This window comes from Callithrix jacchus, chromosome 16 (genome assembly GCF_049354715.1).
Source record: "Callithrix jacchus isolate 240 chromosome 16, calJac240_pri, whole genome shotgun sequence".
Classification (NCBI taxonomy): domain Eukaryota; kingdom Metazoa; phylum Chordata; class Mammalia; order Primates; family Cebidae; genus Callithrix; species Callithrix jacchus.
In genome coordinates this window covers 87446310-87467742 of record NC_133517.1, presented here as the reverse complement: position 1 = coordinate 87467742, position 21433 = coordinate 87446310, and the positions used below count along the sequence as shown (strand labels likewise).

General features: G+C 39.7%; 1 protein-coding gene across 17 annotated transcripts in view; it reads right to left on the bottom strand.

The window, feature by feature from the left end:
- SYBU (syntabulin) overlaps nucleotides 1-21433 on the bottom strand; it is a 114815-nt gene that overhangs the window by 19444 nt on the left and 73938 nt on the right. Inside the window, exon 1 of one of the 17 annotated variants that reach the window (XM_008983343.5) lies at nucleotides 14952-15103. The exons of 15 other annotated variants lie outside the window; for them this stretch is intronic. In XM_008983343.5, coding sequence (XP_008981591.1) covers nucleotides 14952-14988 — 37 coding nt within the window. In that variant the 5' untranslated portion in view covers nucleotides 14989-15103. Of the gene's footprint in view, nucleotides 1-10400; nucleotides 10494-14951; nucleotides 15104-21433 lie in introns of those variants that run through there. One more of the 17 variants, XM_035277193.3, reaches the window with a different exon arrangement.

Below are 21433 nucleotides of genomic sequence, written 5' to 3'. Positions count from 1 at the left end.
TTAGGGACCCAGTAATAACAGAGCAAATCCTCCCTGAAGTATTTTCCAGACTTGTACATGTTACTTATCTTTGCTTTCTTGTCAAATTTACTGAAGTGAACTGAATTTCTGCCCCTTTAAAAGAACTATCTGGAAAACCTGCTGCTTCTATTTAAGGAGAAGCATTTATCCAGTGTTTACCAAAATGAGATGCCTGCCCTCCTGTCTGGCAGGAAAACCTAAATCAGGAAGAGCAGCACTAATGGTGGTGGTGGGTGTGGAACAGGGGTGTCATTGCAGGAGGTGCTCATAGGGGAGGAAGGAGGTGATGAAGGGCTGGGAGAGAAAAACAGGGAATGAGACACAAGGAATGACAGAAGGGCAGGAAGGGCTGGGATTTGAGTCTATGACTTGGTCCAGAAAATAAGGAGAAGGAAAAGATGAGAATGTTTTGGAGTCACCTCATTCTCCACTCTTCTTCATTTCAGTGAGGTGGTGCTGGTCTGCTTGCAATTCTAGACCACAAATGGAATAAAACACCCATTTACTGGGAAACAGATGACATAATTCACAACTTGTTGCCAAGACATCCAATGGGGCCCTTAAATAATGTTGTTTTTATTTTTAACTTCACTTCTGTACTTAAACATGGCTTTTCTTAATTGACCCTAAGACCAAACAGCCTTGACCTTTCAATCTCCATCTTCATCCCCACTGTGTGACAACCTCCAGGGAACACCATCCTCCTGACCCACAGCTTCCTTCCCTCCCTTGGCAGTGGCACTCAGAGTATCAGGAAGGTTGCATCTGTCTCACACATGGCTCACTCCTTGGACTTTCTCAGTAGCACTGACCTCCACCTTCTCTGCATTTAAACAAAGCAGAGTTCCAGCACTGGACTTGGCCATGCTCCTCTTCCAATAGCTTGATGAGCTTTCACCCTGGTTCATTAGTTATCTCCTCTCTCTTTCTCACTTGCATTTTCAGTCTCTATGAAGTTATTTCACTTTGCCTTTTATAAAATAATATGGTTTAGTAGTTTCAGTTACTAACTGTGTGACCTTGGGAAAGACAAGCTCTCTGAGCTTCATTTTTTTTTTCTATGAAAGGAGAATAAGAATAGTATCTATTTCATAGAGTTGCAAGGATGATATAAGATAATATATGTAAAACACATAAAAATAGTGCTGGGACTCAGTAAGCACTTTAAAACTTCATTATTATTTTTGTTTTTCTTCTTATGATTACCCTCTTTGAACCATATCTAGGTCCCAAAACATGTGAGGCCAAAATCTGGACGACCTTAGAACAGGGACCAGGAATGAGGTGAGGCTGTTGTGTGGTGTGAGTGGCAAGAAAGGATTCAAAACAAGCATGAAAATAAAATAAAAAAAACAACAGAAGGTCATCGTGGAAGAGGATGGTAAAAATTCTCCTTTTAGATTAGAAATCAACGAGAAAATCCTCAGACCTTAGCTGTATTGACAGAATATTCCAGTTTCACAGGAAGGCCTGCAGCACACCAAGCAACAGGGAGCTAATGACCAAGCCCTTCTCATAGGGTCTGTGGCTCACAAAGAACACATTGTGAGAGCCATTATCTCCACATCAGTTCAGATTTGTATGTCCCCCAGCTCTTTGCTAGCACACGTGGGCTGAGACCCTAGTCCTGCCTTTAGAGCAAGGCAAATCTCTCAGGAGGGACTCAAGTTAGGTGCTAAGAGAGGCCAACAATGGGAAAGAGTGTTTCTTGCTGGAAGCATGAAGACGTCATGGGGGAGACATACAGAACTAGCCAGCTTTTGAAGCCATTCACAACAATTCAGGACTGCAGCATGCAGAGCTGTGGAGACAGCACAAGGTGAAGGGAACAGCATGCAGAGATGGTAATGCTGAAAGAATGAGAAGCAACAGCAGGGAATGAGGCAATCAAGGCAACTTGGAGGCAGGCAAATTTAAAAGCTTCTAAGACACAGGCCCCAGTGCTTATGACCAGTAAAGTTAAGAGTCGCTCATATTTGATGCATAGGTCTTTTTTATTTTCCAAAATTCCCACTTTCACTTCTCTAAAAAAAATATGCAAATATTAGGCTGGGAGCGGTAGCTTACGCCTGTAATCCCAGCACTTTGGGAGGCCGAGGCGGGTGGATCACAAGGTCAAGAGATCGAGACCATCCTGGTCAACATGGTGAAACCCCGTCTCAACTAAAAATACAAAAAATTAGCTGGGCATGGTGGCGCGTGCCGGTAATCCCAGCTACTCAGGAGGCTGAGGCAGGAGAATTGCCTGAACCCAGGAGGCGGAGGTTGCAGTGAGCCAAGATTGCGCCATTGCACTCCAGCCTGGGTAACAAGAGCGAAACTCCGTCTCAAAAAAAAAAAAAAAAAAAAAAAGCAAATATTTTACTTTACTCAGAGAGGTGAATATCAAAGAAAAGCAAGCACATATTTTTCCTATTCTAGGGATCCTACAGCCACAATTCTGTCTGAAGTGATTCTACTGACAACCCTTAATGGTCTACTGATCTGTGCCCTTCGTGATCTCCATTTAGAGGCTGAACCTGCTGACATGTATGAGAGGAGAAAGTGGCAGGTCAGAGAGTGTCATATGGAAACTAAGCATGGAACTATTTTTCTATAAATGAGTGACATTTCGTTATTTTATCTGTGACCTAGAAACCTGTTCTCTCAATTTCTTTTTTTTAAGTGTCTCAGATACCACATTGCCATGTGTATACCTATGCAACAATCCTACATGATCTGCACATGTATCCCAGAACCTAAATTACCATAAAAGAAAAAAGAGTCTCAGATGCGAAGAACTGGATTAATCATAATTCTTGGTTCTGGATATTCTCTCATCATTGGTCCATGCAAGACTATCTGTATTTATTTACTGACTGCTCTGTTAATGTATTTATGTTTTGTTTATGTTTAATATAATAAATGAAGAGACCACCACCCATCATAAAAACTAGAACATTGTCACTAACTTACATCCATCTATGTGGTCTTCCTCCATCTCATCTCCTGTTCACCCTCTCCTTGCTTTCATTTTTACAAAGAATGATCACATTTATACATTTTTAAAAGGTGAATTTGAGAATTTTTTTAGTTGTTTTTAACTTTTTAAAATGAATATATTATCATGATGTATATAAAATCTTTTGGAACAATTTTCATTCAACATTATATTACTAAAATTCTCCATATAGTTGTAGTGCATTCATTTGCTATATAATATTAGAGTGTGTACTTTTATCCATAATTTATTCTTCATTAATGAGAAAATGAGTTGACTTTATTCCAGTTACTTGTTTAGCTAAATTTTCCATTCTGATAAACATGTATTTGCAATTCCAGAGTCTAAAAAAAAATCAAGAGGAAATCTACTTTTAGTAACATATTCCATAGGCAAAAAGAAACGTTCTGTGGGTCATTTGTCCTTACACATTTGTATTTATACCGTCTTCCCTGTCATTATGAAGAATTAAAAGTAGTTATGAAGAGTTAAAAGTAAAACTAGTGAGGAGGGAGACCCAGGCATTTGGGATTCCCTCCCCCTCTGTCACCCACTGTGCATCTCAATAAAAAAGAGAGCAGGCCAGCTGGCCCCTCCTGAATCTCCTTCCTGAAAACAACAGGCTAGGCCTTGGGGAAACTCTCCAGAAAGCACTATTTTTACTTAAAACAAGATCAAACCAAAAACCTTTTCACATGTGAGTCCTAAAACTGTAAAAACCGGAACCCTTTCATATTTGATTCCTGAAACTGTAAACAGAAACCTTTTCACATGTGAGTCCTAAAACTATGAACCTAAGATTCTTCCACGTGTAACATCTAAGTATAAGCCTATATAAAGGCTAAACCTCCCTTTGTTAGATAAGCTTGGCTGTTAGGCACCTATGCCACCTTGCTTCCAGCTGAAATAAATTCCTTCCTCCTGTATTTGGTGTCCAAGAGATCCTTTCCCGTGGCCGCTCCTGATACACTAGAATCTCTGCTTTACCTTATCCCAATTTTAGAGTCCAACATGCCTAAGGTGACCGCTTGTCTTATGGTAGCTCCAACCCTGAATAGCCCTCAAAGATCAGTAATTACCTGATACCTTGTTGAGTCTAACTTAGGTCACTCCACAACCCTGTACTTAGCGTTGGCAAGGAGGCAAGCCCATGAACATGAGAAGTTGACCCAGAGTTGCTGGATTATGCTTACAACCTCACTGAGTGAGAAACCTCTTGTCTCAAAATGGGGAGGAAGTGTGATGGGGGAAGGCTTCCCTGAGGGTATGTGATGGTGTTGAATGCAGCTCAGAACTTGTTTCTAATTTCAAGGCTTAATTCCAAGTTGCAAGTGAAGAAAACATCTTCATTTTAAGGCAAACCCCACTGTTTTGGAGAAGGAGAAGCCATCATATGTCTCTATATTAGGGCTGGGTGCAGTGGTTCCTGTCTGTAATCCCAGCACTTTGGGAGGCTGAGCCAGGCAGATAAACTGAGCCCAGGGGTTTGCAACCAGCCTGGGCAAAATGGTATAATCCCATCTCTGAAAAAAATATAAAAAAGTAGCCGGGCATGGTGGCCTGTGCTTATAGTCTCAGCTACTTGAGAGGCTGAGATGGGAGGATCAATTGAGCCCCAGAGGTCAAGGCTGCAGTGAGTTATGAGCATGCCACTGCACTCCAGCCTGGGTGACAGAGTAAAGCCCTGTCTAAAAAAAAAATTTTTTAAGTCTATATAAGGAAGTAACTACCATGCTTTAGAAATGTTAAAGATAAAGTAGAAATTTCTATCTTTTGATTTTTATCTAAACATCTGTGTGTTAGAGCTGATGACTTGTCACTTCAAAATGTCTTTGTGAAGTTAAATGTCTATTGAGCAAGTCAGGCAATTATGGGATAGATTTTTAAACCAACCTCAGTGAGTCAGAAACATGTTCCCAGGTGGTGCTGATGCTCCTAGTTTGGGACCACTCTTTGAGAGTCAATGTCTCAGAAGAATGAGAAGACAACTAATTTAGCAGAGATGACATTTTATAAGATTAAATCACATATGGGTAGAGGCGAGACCCAGTAATGTAGGTTTTAATAAAACCAGGTAAACGAACACTGCAGTTTGAGGACCGCTGCTGTAAGACAGGCCTGTGCCTGAGATCCTCCAGCAGCTTCCTGAATGGCTCTCTCTGACAAAGGGAGAGCAGGTAGCTTGACTGTAACGCACTGTAGAATGTATTTTGGGAACCATTTTTACTTATTAACACGGAGTGATACTAACCATGCTGTATGTAATTGACAATGGGTATTTAGCAGCTGTGGTTAAGAGCAATTTCTGACATTGGCAGGTCCAGGGCTCAAATATCTGCTTTTTCATTAAGGACAGTGCGACCTCAGGCAATCACTAAACCTTTCTACGCCTCAGTTTACTCACTGTTAAAAGGAACTAAAAGAGCACCTATCGCATGGCATTTTTGTGAGAATTAAATGTCATAATGTGGACTACTATAAGTGCACAGTAAATAGTCATCATTATCATCATTAGCCTACTTATCCATGTGTTTGCTATGTGTGCTGCTAAACACTAAGTTTTTCTAGCAATTCTTGCATATGGGCACTGTAGACTATTTTTTTTTTAAAGTAATGTGATTTAAGAAGGAAAGGTAAGAACACTGCCATGTGTGTACCTACGCAACTGTCTTGCATGCTCTGCTCATGTACCCCAAAACCTATAATCCAATAAAAAATTAAAAAAAAAAAAAAAAAGAAGGAAAGGTATTTATTAAGTGACTAAACTCTAAATACAAGTGATAAGTTGTAGATTACCTGGCTTCTCTCAGCCATAGTTAGAAATGACTTGTTATGTTCACACACTGTTCGAAGTGCTTTACAGGCATTCTCATTTAATCTTCGTATCAAGCATATGAAAGGGGTACAATTATTATTCCTATTTTGCAGGTGAGGAAAGTAGACAAAAGGTAATTTGCTCAAAGTCACACAGCTCTTAAATGGGGATCTGAAACATCACAGTAAGATTCAAAATATGCCTTAAACACCAGGAAAGTACACCTGCATGGAAATTCAAGATTTGGGGCAATTTTGCCCCCCATCCCACCCAAAGTGCTTGCTTGCTCTTGCAAGGAGCACATTGAAACCTTTGAAAATACATTTACAAACAATCTGCTATAAAAGTCTTAACAAAATTATCACTATTCTATTCTGTATCCCCTACCAGAGAGCAAACAATTAGTGAAGACAGATGACACTAGCAAGGAGACTGCCCTTGGACAGTAAACCCTGGGGCTGAGTCATTCCACTACTTTCAACCAAAATAACAGGATTGAATCTTCATTCTTAAGCAAAAAGTTAACGTATTAGAAATATATTTAAAAGAAGTATTGCCATTTGAAACATCAAATAATTAGGGGTTTTTTATGGTGCAGTCTGAGGACCACCTGTATCAGCATCACCTGGACTATCTGTTAAAAATACAGATTCTTGACTCACACTCCAGATCTGTTGACTGAAATTTCTTTAAGTCAGTCTCATAATCTATTTTCACAAATTGTCCAGGTGATCTTCTATGCAGTCAAGTTGTAAAATCACTACAATAAGTGGTTCATGATTTCAAATCTGTCTGTTCAGTAACTGTGTCATCTGTCTGTTCTTTCCTATTCTGAATGCTCCACCTGAGGCCATCATCATTTCTCACCCAGAATTACTGAAACAGTATCACACTGTGCCCAGCTGCTCCTTGTGGCCCTGAGCAGTTTGTCTTCCACATGGCTCTAGAGAAGAAACCTCATTAGGCAGTTCCCTTGTTGAAACTCCTCAATGGCACCCCGTGTCCATAAAGTCCAAACTCCTTACCATGATTTCCAAACCCTCCATAATCTTTTCAGACTGTCCTACCACAACACCTGCCAAGGGAGCCATTCAGTTTCCTGAAGGAGGCACTATAGCCTCTTGACTCCCAGTTTTCACACATGCTGTTCCCTTTAGTTGGATTATTTTTCTGTCCCTCTGGACCTGGCTAACTACTACCTGTTCTTCAGGTCTCAGTTTAGCCTTGACCTTTACCTCCTTCAGGAAGGGGATTAGGTGGCCCTCCTTTTTCTGACCTTACCCAGAATTTAACAAGTATCGATCACATTGTACTGCAATTTCCTGTTTGCTTCAACATATTTTCCAGTATGCTTGTCAGCTCCTTGAGGGCATGTTCTTTTGTACCTCAGTATATCATGCACAGTTTAGCATAGCGGAGAGGCAGTTGTCTTGAAATGTTATTTCACAGCATTAAAAGTTTCTCCACCATTAGCATTTAGGAATAGCTTCTCTTTCTCCTATTTTGCCATTTAGGTTGGATTGACAGACTGGTGTTATTTCCAATTAGGACAAAAATTTTCCTTTCCACTCCTACTTCCAACCCATGTGCCCAAATCTCTTAAATGTCATTTTCAGCTCAGGATACCAGCATGCAAAAACCATGCTAACTGGAAAGATCTGTCTTGTTCATCACTGCATTCGCCAGAGCCAAGAGCACAGAGCCTGGCTTATAGGGGAGGCTCAGAAGAATATTTAATGAATGAGGGAAGAAAGATACCAAAAGAATTCACATATATAATTGCAGAAATGATATCATTAATTTTTTAGAAACTGGAAAGGATGGGAGGTAGAAGATTGGAAATGGGCAAAAAGTCTGCAGGTCACAAACAAAGAAAAAAGTTAAATTCTGAAAAATCACGAACTGCTTTTTGGTGTTGATCTCCAGTAAAATTGTAGAGAAGGCCCTTTAATAAGGCAAGAAGGAGCCAGCAAGAGTTCGCTGAATCAGATGTGAAAAACAATCCTCATTCCTTTTCTGACAGAGTTATGATGGCCACATACATCACATATCTGCAGTTCAGCAGATGTTTAATATAAACACTTAGGATACTTTTAAGAACAAGGTTGACATTTGTGCACTGGGTGATAGCACAGTTCAGTACCCACGGGATGTTGACTAATGGACTGTCTGTCAACCTCCAGGGAAATCTCTAGTAACACATCACCTGGCCCTGATGCCATCCATATCCTATTTAACATGCTTTATTAATGACATGAATGAAATCATGGATGGTATGGTGTTGATGGCAGACTCCTGATTACACAAAGCCTTGGAGGGATAATTAATGCAATGGATGACAGCTTCAGATAATAATGCCACTAGCCACTGTGGACTCATAGCTTACTCTCTCAAGAACTCTACAGCTGCTATTTCCTTTAATCCTTCCTCCCAAAGACATACCAGGTAAAGACCAGGAAACCAAAGATCTGAGTGATGCTGAGACTCACCCTAAATCATAGAGCTAGTAAGCAGCAGAGCTAGCTTGTCTGACATCACTCTGTTTGATCCTTGTGATCAGAATTCACAAAGGCCTAAGAAAAGGAAACCAAGACAACAGCATTCAATCTAGTCCATCTCAAGTATGCATTAAACGCTTCCTAGGCTAGGGCACTGGATGTGGGAGACATGGAGAAACACAGTTCAAATGCTCAAGAGTTTCCTAGGAGGAGTTGGGCTATCCAGACAAACAACCAGAATATAAGGCAGAATACAATGAGTGAAAACAGACAGGGAGGGCACCCAGAGAACACCGAGAAGGAAGAAATCCTCTTAGCTAGGATGAAGGAATGAGGAGGGCAGGGGAATATGTCATGGGAGAGATGACACTTGAGATGGGCCTGGTATACCAGGAAGAATATAGTGTTAGGGGCATGGACAGGAGTTGACCTTGGATGAAAGAACTCATATGAACTAAAACACAGAGGAAGAAAACACACACACACACACACACACACACACACACACACACACACACGTAATCCCTTGTTTGGCTAGAATATAGTGATCAAATGAGGAAATGCAGCCAAAGAGGTGAGTTGTAACCAGAGAGTTGAAAAATGTAAAAACTATGCTATAGGCAAGAGGGAACCATGACATATTGAAGGCAAGAGAGAGCCATGATGAGTTTTGTTTGGGGTGGTACCATGAACAGTGATGCTTTATGAAGAAAACACGACAGCAATATCTGAAGGAGAGACTTGAGGCTGACGGGGAATTCAGGTGACTGTTAGAGTTTGGAGATAGGTCATAAGGTCAGGGAGAAGGAACCCTGAACAAGGAGACACTTTCCAGGTAGCTCTTAGGTTCACAAAATTAACTGTGAAATGTTAGGTTCAAAATCATTTGACACTCCAGGTGAACAAAATGACTAAAAATAGAAAAAGGATGAAGTCAAGTTAAACATTAAAAAACACTTTTATTCTTCTGCTATATGCTTGACTACAGTGCTACCCACATAGAAAAACAATCGAATGGAGATATGCATATTTGGAAAAGCCAACAAAATCAGAAATATCTCAATCAAATGAAAGAATGTCTCTTATATATTGCCTGAAGAATTTGTGAAAAATTATATAATCTGATAAGAATGCATTGAAGTACTCCAAGATCAATGCTAGATTTTAGATTTAGCCTCTGTGTATGGTTTCTTTTTTCTTTCTTTCTTTGACAGGGTTTCACTCCTGTCACGCAGGCTAGAGGGAAGTGGCTAGAACTTGGCTCTCTACAACCTCTGCCTCCCAGGCTCAAGCAATCCTCCTGCCTCAGCCTCCCAAGTAACTGGGACTACAGAAGCACACCACCACACTCAGCTAACTTTTGCATTTTTAGTACAGATGGGTTTCACCAGGCTGGTCTGGAAGTCCTGACCTCAAGTGATCCACCCACTCCAGCTTCCCAAAGTGCTGGGATTACAGGCGTCTGTGTAATGTTTAATGTAAATTTTGTTTGCAAGCACAATTGTCAATACAATAAAACAAATGAGCTGGGTAAAATCAGACAATGTCTGGCATCTGTAGGGAGTGTGAGAACAAAAGCAAATGGAGAAATGGGAGGCCTAGCAGGGCTGTTTTTAACTCTCACATGTGTTCAAGGAACTCACGTGAGAAAGAGAAAAACAGAATAATGAAGTCACATGAAGATATTGCCAAGATTAAGTCCTGGCAGCACAACAGAGAAGTGTCTGGATCAGGTGATGAGCTCAGTGGAAAGCAGGCGGAACAGCTCCTGCATGCCTACCCTGGGACACCTGTTCAAGGACCACAGAGCCCAGGATCCACCCCAGGAGAGGACATGCACCTGGGATGCCTTGCTCCTACTTCTGTCTTCCTTCTCGAGCTGGGGCAGAAGCTGACGAGAGGCAAAGTGCTCTGTCTCCAGCAGCAAGCAACATTTCACCTCATGCCATTGTCTATCAATTGAAAATTATTCTAGCTCTCAAGCTTCTGAACAAAATGTTTTTGAACTCCCACTCATCCTTCCAAAAACATTTTCTACAAACCCTGGTGTGGTTGATAGCACTTAAAATGAATGAAGCATACTCACGATTGGATTATGCTCTGCACACAAATTATGCTCTGCATTTCCTTGGACTCGTTTAGTGGAGCCTTCCCCAGGATCTCACTCTTAGTGACGTCTGGCACAAAGCACATGTTCCCAGGCCAACCCTTCATTTGCCCAGCTACTCAGCCCCACCCAACCCCCACACATAAGTTAACTTTTAAATTCAAGTGTACTCAGTGTTCTCTACTTTCTCCACCCCTTCCCTCTCCAGCCCACAATGTTCTGTGAAAAACCAACATAAAATGGAAAAGCAAAGCAGAGCATTACGAAAAATAAATCAAGATCACTGTTTTTAAGACCATCAGAGAGTGTTTGCATGGCAGCAAAAAGAAGGGAATAAGTAGGCTTTGGAAATAGTCGTTTTGAAAATACCCCCCCCCAAGATATTTTAAAGAGCACATATCTAAGGTGGTAACATTATTTTTAACGTTCAAGGAAATGTTAAAACACACATTTCAGTACAGTGGTTACCCCTGGGAAGCCAGAGAATAGGATCTGGGAGGAGTGTGCAGGCAGCTTCTCTGGCGGCAACTCTTAAAGTAGAAGGTGAAATCACAAGTTTTGCTTTACTATTATTTTACCCAGGTCACACATAGGTCACATACATTTTCTTTATGCATCACATTATATATAATATTTAAATAGAAATAAGGAAAGCAGCAAAAATGAATTTAAAACAAAAGTTAATACAATGATTATCAGAGAGAGAGAAATAAAGAAAGAGAAAAGGAAAGAAAAGAAAGGAAAGAACAAAAGAAAATATGATCTTATTCCTAGAGAGGTTCACATCCTCGTAGAGAGCCATCTAAAATATTATTATTAAATATAACATGGTGATCATAATACTAGAATTTTTAAAAAACACCACCTCTAAGGTCATACATAGTATTTAAGTTAACAACAATTGCATATGACATTCAAATCCCTAAGTGTCTTTGCCTTAAAAATATAGTTTTACCCTGTATAAGTATCAAGATTGCATTACATTTCCTGGGACCCTTCCCAGACCCCACAGTCTAGGTGACATCATTGTCCTCTGGGCTCCCACTGGGCACTGTGCTTCCTCCTGAAACATATCACAATATACAGGGATCCCCTAGTTTACTGTTGCACCCAGTGCCTGTGTCAGTGCCTAGCACATTAATAAACATTCATTAAAAAAAAAAAAAACAAATTAGCATTACCAGGTTCAATTCTGTTAAATGGTGGCTGAGACTGAGAAGAAAAGGAAGGGCTAAAATGCTGAGTTGGAGAATCTTTTCCAAAATTTGAGAATGACACAGTGTTGCATGGGCAAAATCCCTTTACTGCCCCTGTTTCTCTGGGCTGGGCAGTATAGGAGGCTATGGCACAATCGGCAGGTTCTAAATGATTGCCCTGTATGCCCTAATGCTTCTAACCCCATGGCTTGGATTTATCACTTCTTCCTCTAACGATGAGGGAAAAGGCATTGGATGTCAGGCAGTAACCCAGTATCAGATTCAGGCATAGCCTTCATCTTTCAAGAACAGTCAGGCCCGCCAGTAGTCTGGGCAGAAATCAGATCTTTCTGGCAGAGGCTCGCAGAGCCTGCCTATCTCAACCTCAAAGGTGAACATGAGAAGCCAAACATCAGGAAGATCCAGTTTCCCTGAATAATGTTGCCACCACGTAAGACAAGGAAGCATCCCTTCCTCTGAAAGTGCCACAGACTCTCCTGATGGAAAAGGAAGCAACAAAAGGAAATGTTAACTGAGACTTCACAGAAAGCTCCCAGATATGACCCAAAAATCATGACAGTAGCACCAAGTACCTAACAAACAACTGACAAATTGTGCACATCAGAGCATGTGCATGCATGACTAATAACAATGGAATAGAAAGTGGGGCATTATTTTGTTCACAGAGTAGCAGAATGTAAGTAAAAGGTCACCATGCTAGTGGGGATGTTGCTAAGGATTTAATTGTTCCATTCAAACTTTAAAATAGAAGGCTTATTCTAGTTAGACCATCTGAGTGATATTGCATCTGAAATTTTGTTTAGCTAAACATATTCAGCATGTATGAACATACATCGATTCCAAGTTCCCAGTCTCTCAAGACCTCGTTTTAAACTACATCCTACAATTGTCACCCCCACTTCTTTTCATTCAAGTGAGTTGGTATAGTCCTTGGTGCACATGCCACGTTCTCTCCAGGGAAAACAGAAGGAAAGAAGAGAATATACCAGGAAGAAGTAGAAATTAAAGTGGCATTAAAATAAAAATAAAGCTGCAAAATATAATCTGGGTCAAGTCTTTATGCGTTTTAAAATAAGCACCAGCAGGCTCAGCACATATGGCATTGGTTTTATGTATTTTTTTGGCTCAGATGTCACAGAGAATTGGTCCAAAAGGAAAAATCCCAGCATGGGGCCTATTTTTATACAGATTAATCAATCATTTCCCATTTCCTCCCCTCCCATCATTCCTCAAACTTTGAACTTAATGAAAAATGAAATTTCTTTTTTTTTTTTTCAAACTATGTCATGGAAATCCTTTCAGCAAAACAAGCAAACTTCATATTTGAACTTAGATTTTAATCATCACACTTCAAATTCAAGTTATAAATGTTAACTAGATTTATGCTATGGCTCAGCCCCTTTTATATTACATATTTATTGTGGTATTTTACATATCCATTATATATATAGTTATTTAGCAAAACAACAAAGCCACACATTTGAAGAGAAAAAAACCATTACTGTATATTTCACTTTTTGTTAGTTACATTCTCATGTACATAAAATCCCACAATTCCCATCAAAATGTCAAGCACCTAGTAGATTCTTAGTATTTGATAAGAAATTGGATAGGCTGAATGGAATTGAAACAAAGAATTGTTCAAGCCTCCCTTGACTACACGGCATTGTAAAAATGATGATAATGAGGTTTATAGTAATCATAATACAACAGAAGCGAATATTTTTTGTATGCCATACGCCATTGATTATTTCATTGAATCTTCAAAGCAGCCTTGTGTGAAGGGTACTCTTACTATCTCCACTACATAGATTAAAGAAAAGTTTTACAGGAGAGATTCAGATATTTTGAAGTTAAAAAAAAATCTCATACTATGCTGGTTTTTAGAAATGGAAAGGGAACTTCATTGCAGATACATTGAGAAAGGGATGTGGGGCCTTATACTGTTAATGCAGTAAAAGTTTGGAGAAAATGTCATCCACATGGTTTCCAGGGCTCCAAAATCATGATCTCTATAGAATTTCTCACACACCCATGTTTGTCTGCTGTCCATGTACTGTGAGAAATTATATTTATGAAATATTGAATTAATCGCCTAAAGCTTGACTCCAGTGACAAAGCCAGGGACAGAACAGTCCTTGGTACATTCACACTCTCAAAGGGTGGTACTATTTCACCATTCTGGGCAATTAAAATTGAGCCATGACTAACCGTTGGAAAAGATTACATAAAAACAGTTTGTCCTTTGCCTAAGTAGTCATGAGTACAGAAAAGTAAAAAGTAAATAAATAAATAAATAACAATCTAGCATAATGCTGTGCTCACTTTTTATATGATTAAAGATGAATTTCTTTTATACTAATAGAGTATATATTTTGTTTTTTGTTTAGAGTTGCCAGATGTTAGCTATCCACGTGAACAATCTAAATATCTTCAGTTTACACAATTTCAAAATTACCAACTAAAGTTGGAGTTACCATAAATATAGTCTTTCTTTTGTTTCTACTAATTAATTTTAACACCACAGGCATTAATCATTTGCCCAGCAGATGAAAAGTACTTTAAGATGACTCATGTGTTTTATAATACTGCAAACTCAACCTTTATGCTCTTGGAATGTACAGTAAAGAGGAAGTGTTAGGTCACTTAGTAATCAGTTAATAAAAATAAAAATATTCCACATCCCAATTCCATGAACATTAACTGTGTCAGAATTTTAACTGGATGCCACGTGAGAAAAGTAAATTAAAACTGGTCAGAGAGATGTGCTTTGAGTAATTTTCATGGTAATCAGGCAGACATGAGTATTCCCTTTCCAAATCACATGAGCATGAGCAAGCTCTCTCTTGATAATAAATACATCGTGTTTCAGCCTACACAGAGGCCCATTTCAAACTATGTGCAGTGCCAATTAGCGTTAATTGTGGCTGTATTCATCTATTCCCTTAGCACACTACTGGTAAGGCCAGGCTTTGCATTTACAAATGTAACATGCAATGCTCATGGTTAGAAGAGCATTCTAAATGCAATTGCCAATGGTCGGTCTTTTTTATTTTGGCATCAAATTGACTCACAATTGCACAAATAGACTCATAAATGACAAAGAGTATTTAAAAAAAACACATGTGTATATCGTTAAAAGTTTAGTTATAGACCTGCATATAGAATATCTGAGAGGTGGAGATGAAAACTTGTTTTTAGGCTACATTTTGGCCTACCACAACTATCTTATACACACACACACACACACACACACAGCATAGCCTCTGTGGTCCAATATAATTATTTACTTACTGTGACTAATACTACTTACTCAGAAGGTAAGCTCCGTAGACTTTCATGGCAAACATTGCCTCTGCAAACAGCCTCCCACCACAGGCTAGGGTATGTCTTTTGCAGAAATACAGTGTGTGCAGCTCATTTCTCAGTACAGTACAGTCTCAGAGTGGGGTATCCATGGAGACTGAGCCTTTTGCATGTGCAGGGCAAGGAAGTTACTCTGCTGGCACCATAGCAACAGGAGGCAGAGGGAAAGCCAGCCTATCAGGGAAGAGCACTGGGCCTTCTCCCTGGTGACTGCAGTGTTTCCAATGAAACCATCGCCCTCATGAATGGACACAAAGCATTTGAAGAAATACCAAATTGTTAAATAGAAGTAAATGCCTACACAACAGTCAAGATGAATCCCTGGACAATATTGGAGCAAAACATATAGAATCTTTTTAAATTGATTATAATATCCCAATGGGCAAGCAAGAAATTATATCAAAACTACATGCAGCCCTAAATTATATGGCAACCACAACATTTTTGAGAAAAATGCTTGATGTATTCTATGAATTCCAGCTATGTAAATATGCATGACAGTTCGAAGCACTGCCAGAAGAGAGGAACAGGGAAGCCTGGTTACTCTGAGGAAAGAAAATGGAATACAGGGCTCTCTGGGACAATTTAAGGCAACGTCCCTTTAAATAGAAGTTTGCTCAGAAAAATATGTTTAGTAAGATTCCAACAAAGCTCTCTATTATTTCGGAATAATTCTTATGAAGAAGGTATCCACGACAAAATAGGACCAATGCAGATGAGATGATGAGTGGACATTCAAATGCCTTAAAGTTGTGCTATTTGTAAACTTTTCTTGTTTCCCATTTTATAACACTAATAAAAGTGATCATTTATTGAGCACATACTGTATACCAGGCAAATACTGTCACTACAAACACAGCTCACTGCCAAATGCCAACACCGATTCTTGCAAAGATGGAAGATGTGCATGTTTACCTCTCAGTGATGCGTAGTATTTATGTGATGCATATATTCTGCTACATATCTAACACCTTTTATGATTTTCACAATAATGCAAAGAAGCTACATATTATTGTCCTCTCATATTACAATTAAAGAAAAAGAGAGAATATTTCCTTATGTTACCAAATAAACTCCCCTCACTGCTCTGCAAGTGACCTGGTCCACCCTACCTCAATGTCTAAATATAAGGTGAAGAACCACTTCTCCTGCAATTACCTCTCAGAAAAGAAGAAATCCCCTTACATTAGAGTCCTTTCAAAGCCTCTTATTACAGGGCTCTCTCATAATTACCTTCTTTGAACAAAAAGTACCATTTGCAAAAGACATATCATTCCAAATTGGCTGCAATCAGTGCTAGTTTTGGCTCCCTTTGGAGGTTCAACTATGGGATTAGTTAAAATGGAAGAGACAAAGAAATTAACAAACATATTTTATAATTATTCCTATGGCGTGACTCCTCCAGCCTTTTAATGATCACTTTAAATAGGAACACAGTCAGTGGTTAAGTTGTAACAATCACAAAAACCTATATCCCCTTTTTGCTATCTGAACCTAGGAAATGAATAGCTTTGGATAATGAAGCATACTCATATATGTATGCAAGACATATATGAGTATATGGAAGAAACAGCTGTCCCATGCTACCCAGCTCCCATAGAGCTTGTGACAGCCTGTTTGCCAGTTGTGCACTAATGTCCCTCTCTATTCTCCTTTTCCATAATTAAGCACCCATTTGAATATGATGTCCTGGCTATAACTGGAAATAAAATGTGCCACTTCTTTATCCTGACCTTAAAATAACCAAGTCAATGCCCTCTCCCTGTCCCTTTCCCCATCCTTCTGCCTGATATATGACAGCCAATTGGGTCCCAAAGGAGAAGCCAAGTGTCTGGGGGGCACAGTTGCCTATAAGCCTGGATCACCCAAATACCCAGGTGCTATTTTGCAAGAGACAAATAAGCATGTGTCTAGTTTTCACCTCTGAATTTTGGGGTCTCATTAGAACTTATCTCATACCCTCACAGTACTGTAGGCTTGAGAAGATGTCCAATGAGAGACATGGATTCAAAATAGCTTTTTCTCACACATACTGAGTGGAAGGGAAGACTATCTTCCCTAGAAAAGTCAGATAAGTTAAAAGGTAGCTCTAGAGATGAGAAAGACTAAATACAAATTTAAAATGAAATATGAATTAAAAAGCAATGTTTCTAATTGAATAATGAATATAAATATGTTTAACTAAAAATAATAAATTTTAAAAGCCACTGAATATTGACTATTTTCATCTACATCTCTACAGGTTTACTAGAGTTAGCAAATAAAATATTTTAACTGGATGTGGTGGCTCATGCCTATAATCCCAGCACTTTGGGAGGCTGAGGCAGGAGGACTGCTGGAGGCCAGGAGTTTGAGACCAGCCTGGGCAACAGGAGAGATCTCAGCTTGAGAAAAAAATTAAAACTAAGGTAGGTGCAGTGGTGTAAGCCTGTAGTTCCAGCTACTGGGAGGCTGAGGCAGGACAATCACTTGAGCCCAGGAGTTCAAGGCTACAGTGAGCTATGATCACACCACTGAACTCCAGCCTGGGTGACAGAGCAAGACACTTTCTAAAATGAAAAATAAAAATCTCAGGAAAATGAGGGGACCTTATATATATGTACTGTATCCCTATACTTTTCTCTATTTCTACTGCGTCCATCCTAGGCTAAGCCATCTAAATTTAGTGTCCTGCTTCCAGTCTTACCTCTTGATAATCCAAGCTCTACAGTCATCAGAGGGATCTCAAACACCTAAATCAAATTATTTCTCTTTTCTTAAAACCCTCCAATGTCTTCACATTACTCTAAGGATTTAGACTTCATCTGCTACCACTCTTTGCCCTTCCCAACTCACTGCTCTGCCCACCACCTGCCACCCCAACCCCAATCCTCTCAAAGTATGAAACAAGGTTAAAGTCTCAGTTCAAATGTCACCACCCTAGACAGTCCCCTGACCTTCCCCCATCACTCTCCAGTTACCTCGTTTTACTTGTCACCATCTGAACTTATCTTGCTTATGTGCAAGCATCAGCCATCTCCCCACATTAAAGGTAGGCATCTTGTTTTCTCATTCCTCTATCCTTAATGCCTGGAACAATGATGTCAGCATAGAGCAGACACTTAATAAATTTCATCAAATGAATGAATGAAAGCTAGTAAATATACAGCCAGGATTCAAACCTATGTTTAGCAGAAACCTCTTCTTGATTACGTGGTGAAACGAGAATTCTCTTTCCTTTACACCCCTTCAGAGCGATCACCTTGCAATGTTACAAACATGCCAGTCCGTGTATCTTGGACTGCAAGCCTATTGCAGCTGTGTTCCTGAAGCATTACCCCACTTGACCGAGGTCGGCATTCATGTAGCTTACTAATGCTCCTTGGCTGCTCTCAGATACAGGCTTAGATGTTAGAAGAAACCAACACATCGAATTGCCCAAGCGAACATACTATGCTGTTCAACTGGTAACTTTCTGTAAATAATCCTATAGTTCATTAAAATGCCATGCAACAGAGTGTACCAGCAGACAGTGAGGTCCAGGTATTTATCTCTCCAGCTCCTTTTCTGCTGGTGGCTGCATTCCTCTGCCAAAGTCCACAGTTCCTTCACAAGTGGCTTTGAAGTTCTCTCTTTCTCTAGGTTGGTAACTCGACCCTCCTCTGGCTCCTTCAGGATGCAGGAATGTCCAAGCTGTTGCCAGCACCCAGTATTTCACCGTATCTTGCCAGATCCCCTTAATCATGCACATACCTTTGCAGGCAGTCTCTTCAATAAATGCTGCTCAATTAGGGGGACGGGGAAAGCCCAACCTAAGCATATATCTGCATGATTTACAATGCTTGGTTTAGAAGTCTGTGTGTAAAAGAAGTTTCCAGGTTTATTTCTGTTATGCTGTCAGTTGATGAATACGTTGAATGGTGGGTGTCTGGTCTGCTGGAGCTTCCGCTACTTTTAAGAGACCTATAATGCTTCCTTCTTAACATATTAGAGTACTGAGTAAGCATCTGGCAGGCCTCTAAATCAGTGGCTAAGAATGCTGTGCATGCAATAAATCCTAGTAGACCCAGGATTTGGACGGCAGTTACCTTTGGAAAGAGGAGGATTATAATTCACTAATTCTTAGGGAAAAACCATTAAGGGGCCATTTGGTACCATTACATCAATTGGGTGCATCATCGAAAACACAGATGGGAGAGATGCATGAGAGAAAATAACTCATGCAGCAACCCTGCCATAAAGATAAACACGTAAGTCCACTCATCACATTTAAGCTTTATTTTACTGGTTTGGTCCCTGCTGGGGAGATGTGATAAACTATGAAACAGCCTGCCATAAAACATGATCTGCTGTATCCTGCGGGAGCATTCTTTCTCTCATGGTGAAAGAAAGTTTCAGAGATCTATTTCGGTATAAATACAAAAGTTCTTGCTTAAGCTGACAAACCCTGATGATTTTCATTTAAGAAAATACACACGATATGCAGCGTAGCACATAAAATATTTTGACATGTGAAGAAAGGACTAGTTTATGATTAAGTAGAAAACACTGAAGACCTTAACATTTTTTGATAGTCACGTTTTTGCTGTTTACTTTATCCATTTGCATCCAAATGGCCTTGTATGTTCAACTTTCTGTACTTCATTGAAGTTACATTGAGGCTCACTGATCTTTTTATCAGCAACTGTCAACATAATGTACATGTGGACTGTATCAGCTAATTTCTAAAAATTAGTAAGAATTTTTAGGGCTCTACAAACATTTAAAAAGTGTGTTTTATATCAACACAACTTTCTTAACACTCTCCTAGTGCAATTAAAATTACTCCTTTGAAGGTGGAACTTACCAATATGGCAGTGGTTGAGAGTTAGGAACAAGGCTACCCCATTTAAAATCCATTTACAAGCTGTGTGAACTTGGATGAGTTGCTTAACCTCCTTGTGCCCCAGTTTTCCTATCTATAAAACGAAGGATAATGATATCCCTTTCTTGCACTGATATTAGGGTGAAATGAGTTAAGTGCTTGGAATTTTGCTTGGAACAGGCAGTGCTCAATAACTATTAGTTCTAAGAAACTAATCAAATTTCAGAGTGTTATTCAAGCCCACAATTACATTTAACATATCTTTCCAAATATTTTTATAAGGCTCATAGTATCTGAAATAAGCTTCCAGCCTGTATTTGAGACTGGGGTTTGCTGCTGGAAGACTTTTGCTTACAACTGGTGAGCTATTAGAAAAATAGTGCCTTGGCAAACTGCGGAATGTTTTCATATAACCAAAATCTTCCCTTTTAACATTAAAATTTTAATTTTTTCCCACTCTATGGAGACATTGCTAAAATGCTTGACACGTTTTTCTATCTTCATACATATTGTTTTTTGCCAACTCCACCATCACATTGATTCAATCTGCTTTGACATCAATTACTGCACTAAGTGCTACAAGTGATAAAATCTGGTGATGGTCTAAAACACTTCAAAGGCCACCCAGGAGGGGCACAGTGGCTCATGCCTGTCATCCCAGCACTTTGGGAAGCCGAGGAGGGCAGATCACCTGAGGTCAGGAGTTTGAGACAAGCCGGGCCAACATGGTGAAACCCCATCTCTACTAAAACTACAAAACTTAACTGGGCTTGGTGGCGGGCACCTGTAATCCCAGCTACTCAGGAGGCTGAGACAGGAGAATCGCTTGAACACGGGAGGCACCCAGCTTTAGTGGTGTCTTGTTTGCTCTTTCATATTTTCCCTTGTCTGTTCATTGTCAGCCATCAGCTATAAACTCATAATCCTGTCTGTCCTCCTATAGCAAGTATTCCTCTCCTGTTATGTGAACTAGGATAACATGACCTACTAGAATTTTGTTTCAAGTACATGTAAATTGTGTGTGAGTTTTAGAAGTTTTCTTGTACATAAAGTGCACAGAGTGTGTGGCATCTATTTTAAGAGCGACAAATGACGATCAGTAACATTTAGTGAGGAATTACTTTCTGCTAGGTCCAACACGGAGCACTTTATATTCCTTAATTTTGTCTATTTAGTATTTTTTATAAGCCATTTTACAGATGCAGAACACAAAGTCTCAAGAATACAACAAGTAGCTAAAGATCACACAGTTACAAAATAGTGGTGTTAAGATTTGAACCTAGTATGCTGGACTCTAGAGTCTTGTGCTTAGAAAGTCCTCCTCCACCCCAACCCAATAACACAAAAGTAGTTTTTTCCCCTCAAGATAGGACAAGTTGGGTAACGTGGGGGGAAGCTGTATAAATCTATGCTCTCAACTCCCCTCTAGTTTGTTCAAGTTATCACAAGAATGGCCTACTCTAAGTAAGTTGTCTAGTTGTTGCTTTATTTCACAGAACTAACTTTGAAGTGAAAGTGATGCTCGTGATAAGAACTGAAACATCTGTTGGCTTCACTGTGTGTGAATGAGCCTCTATTAAGGGAAT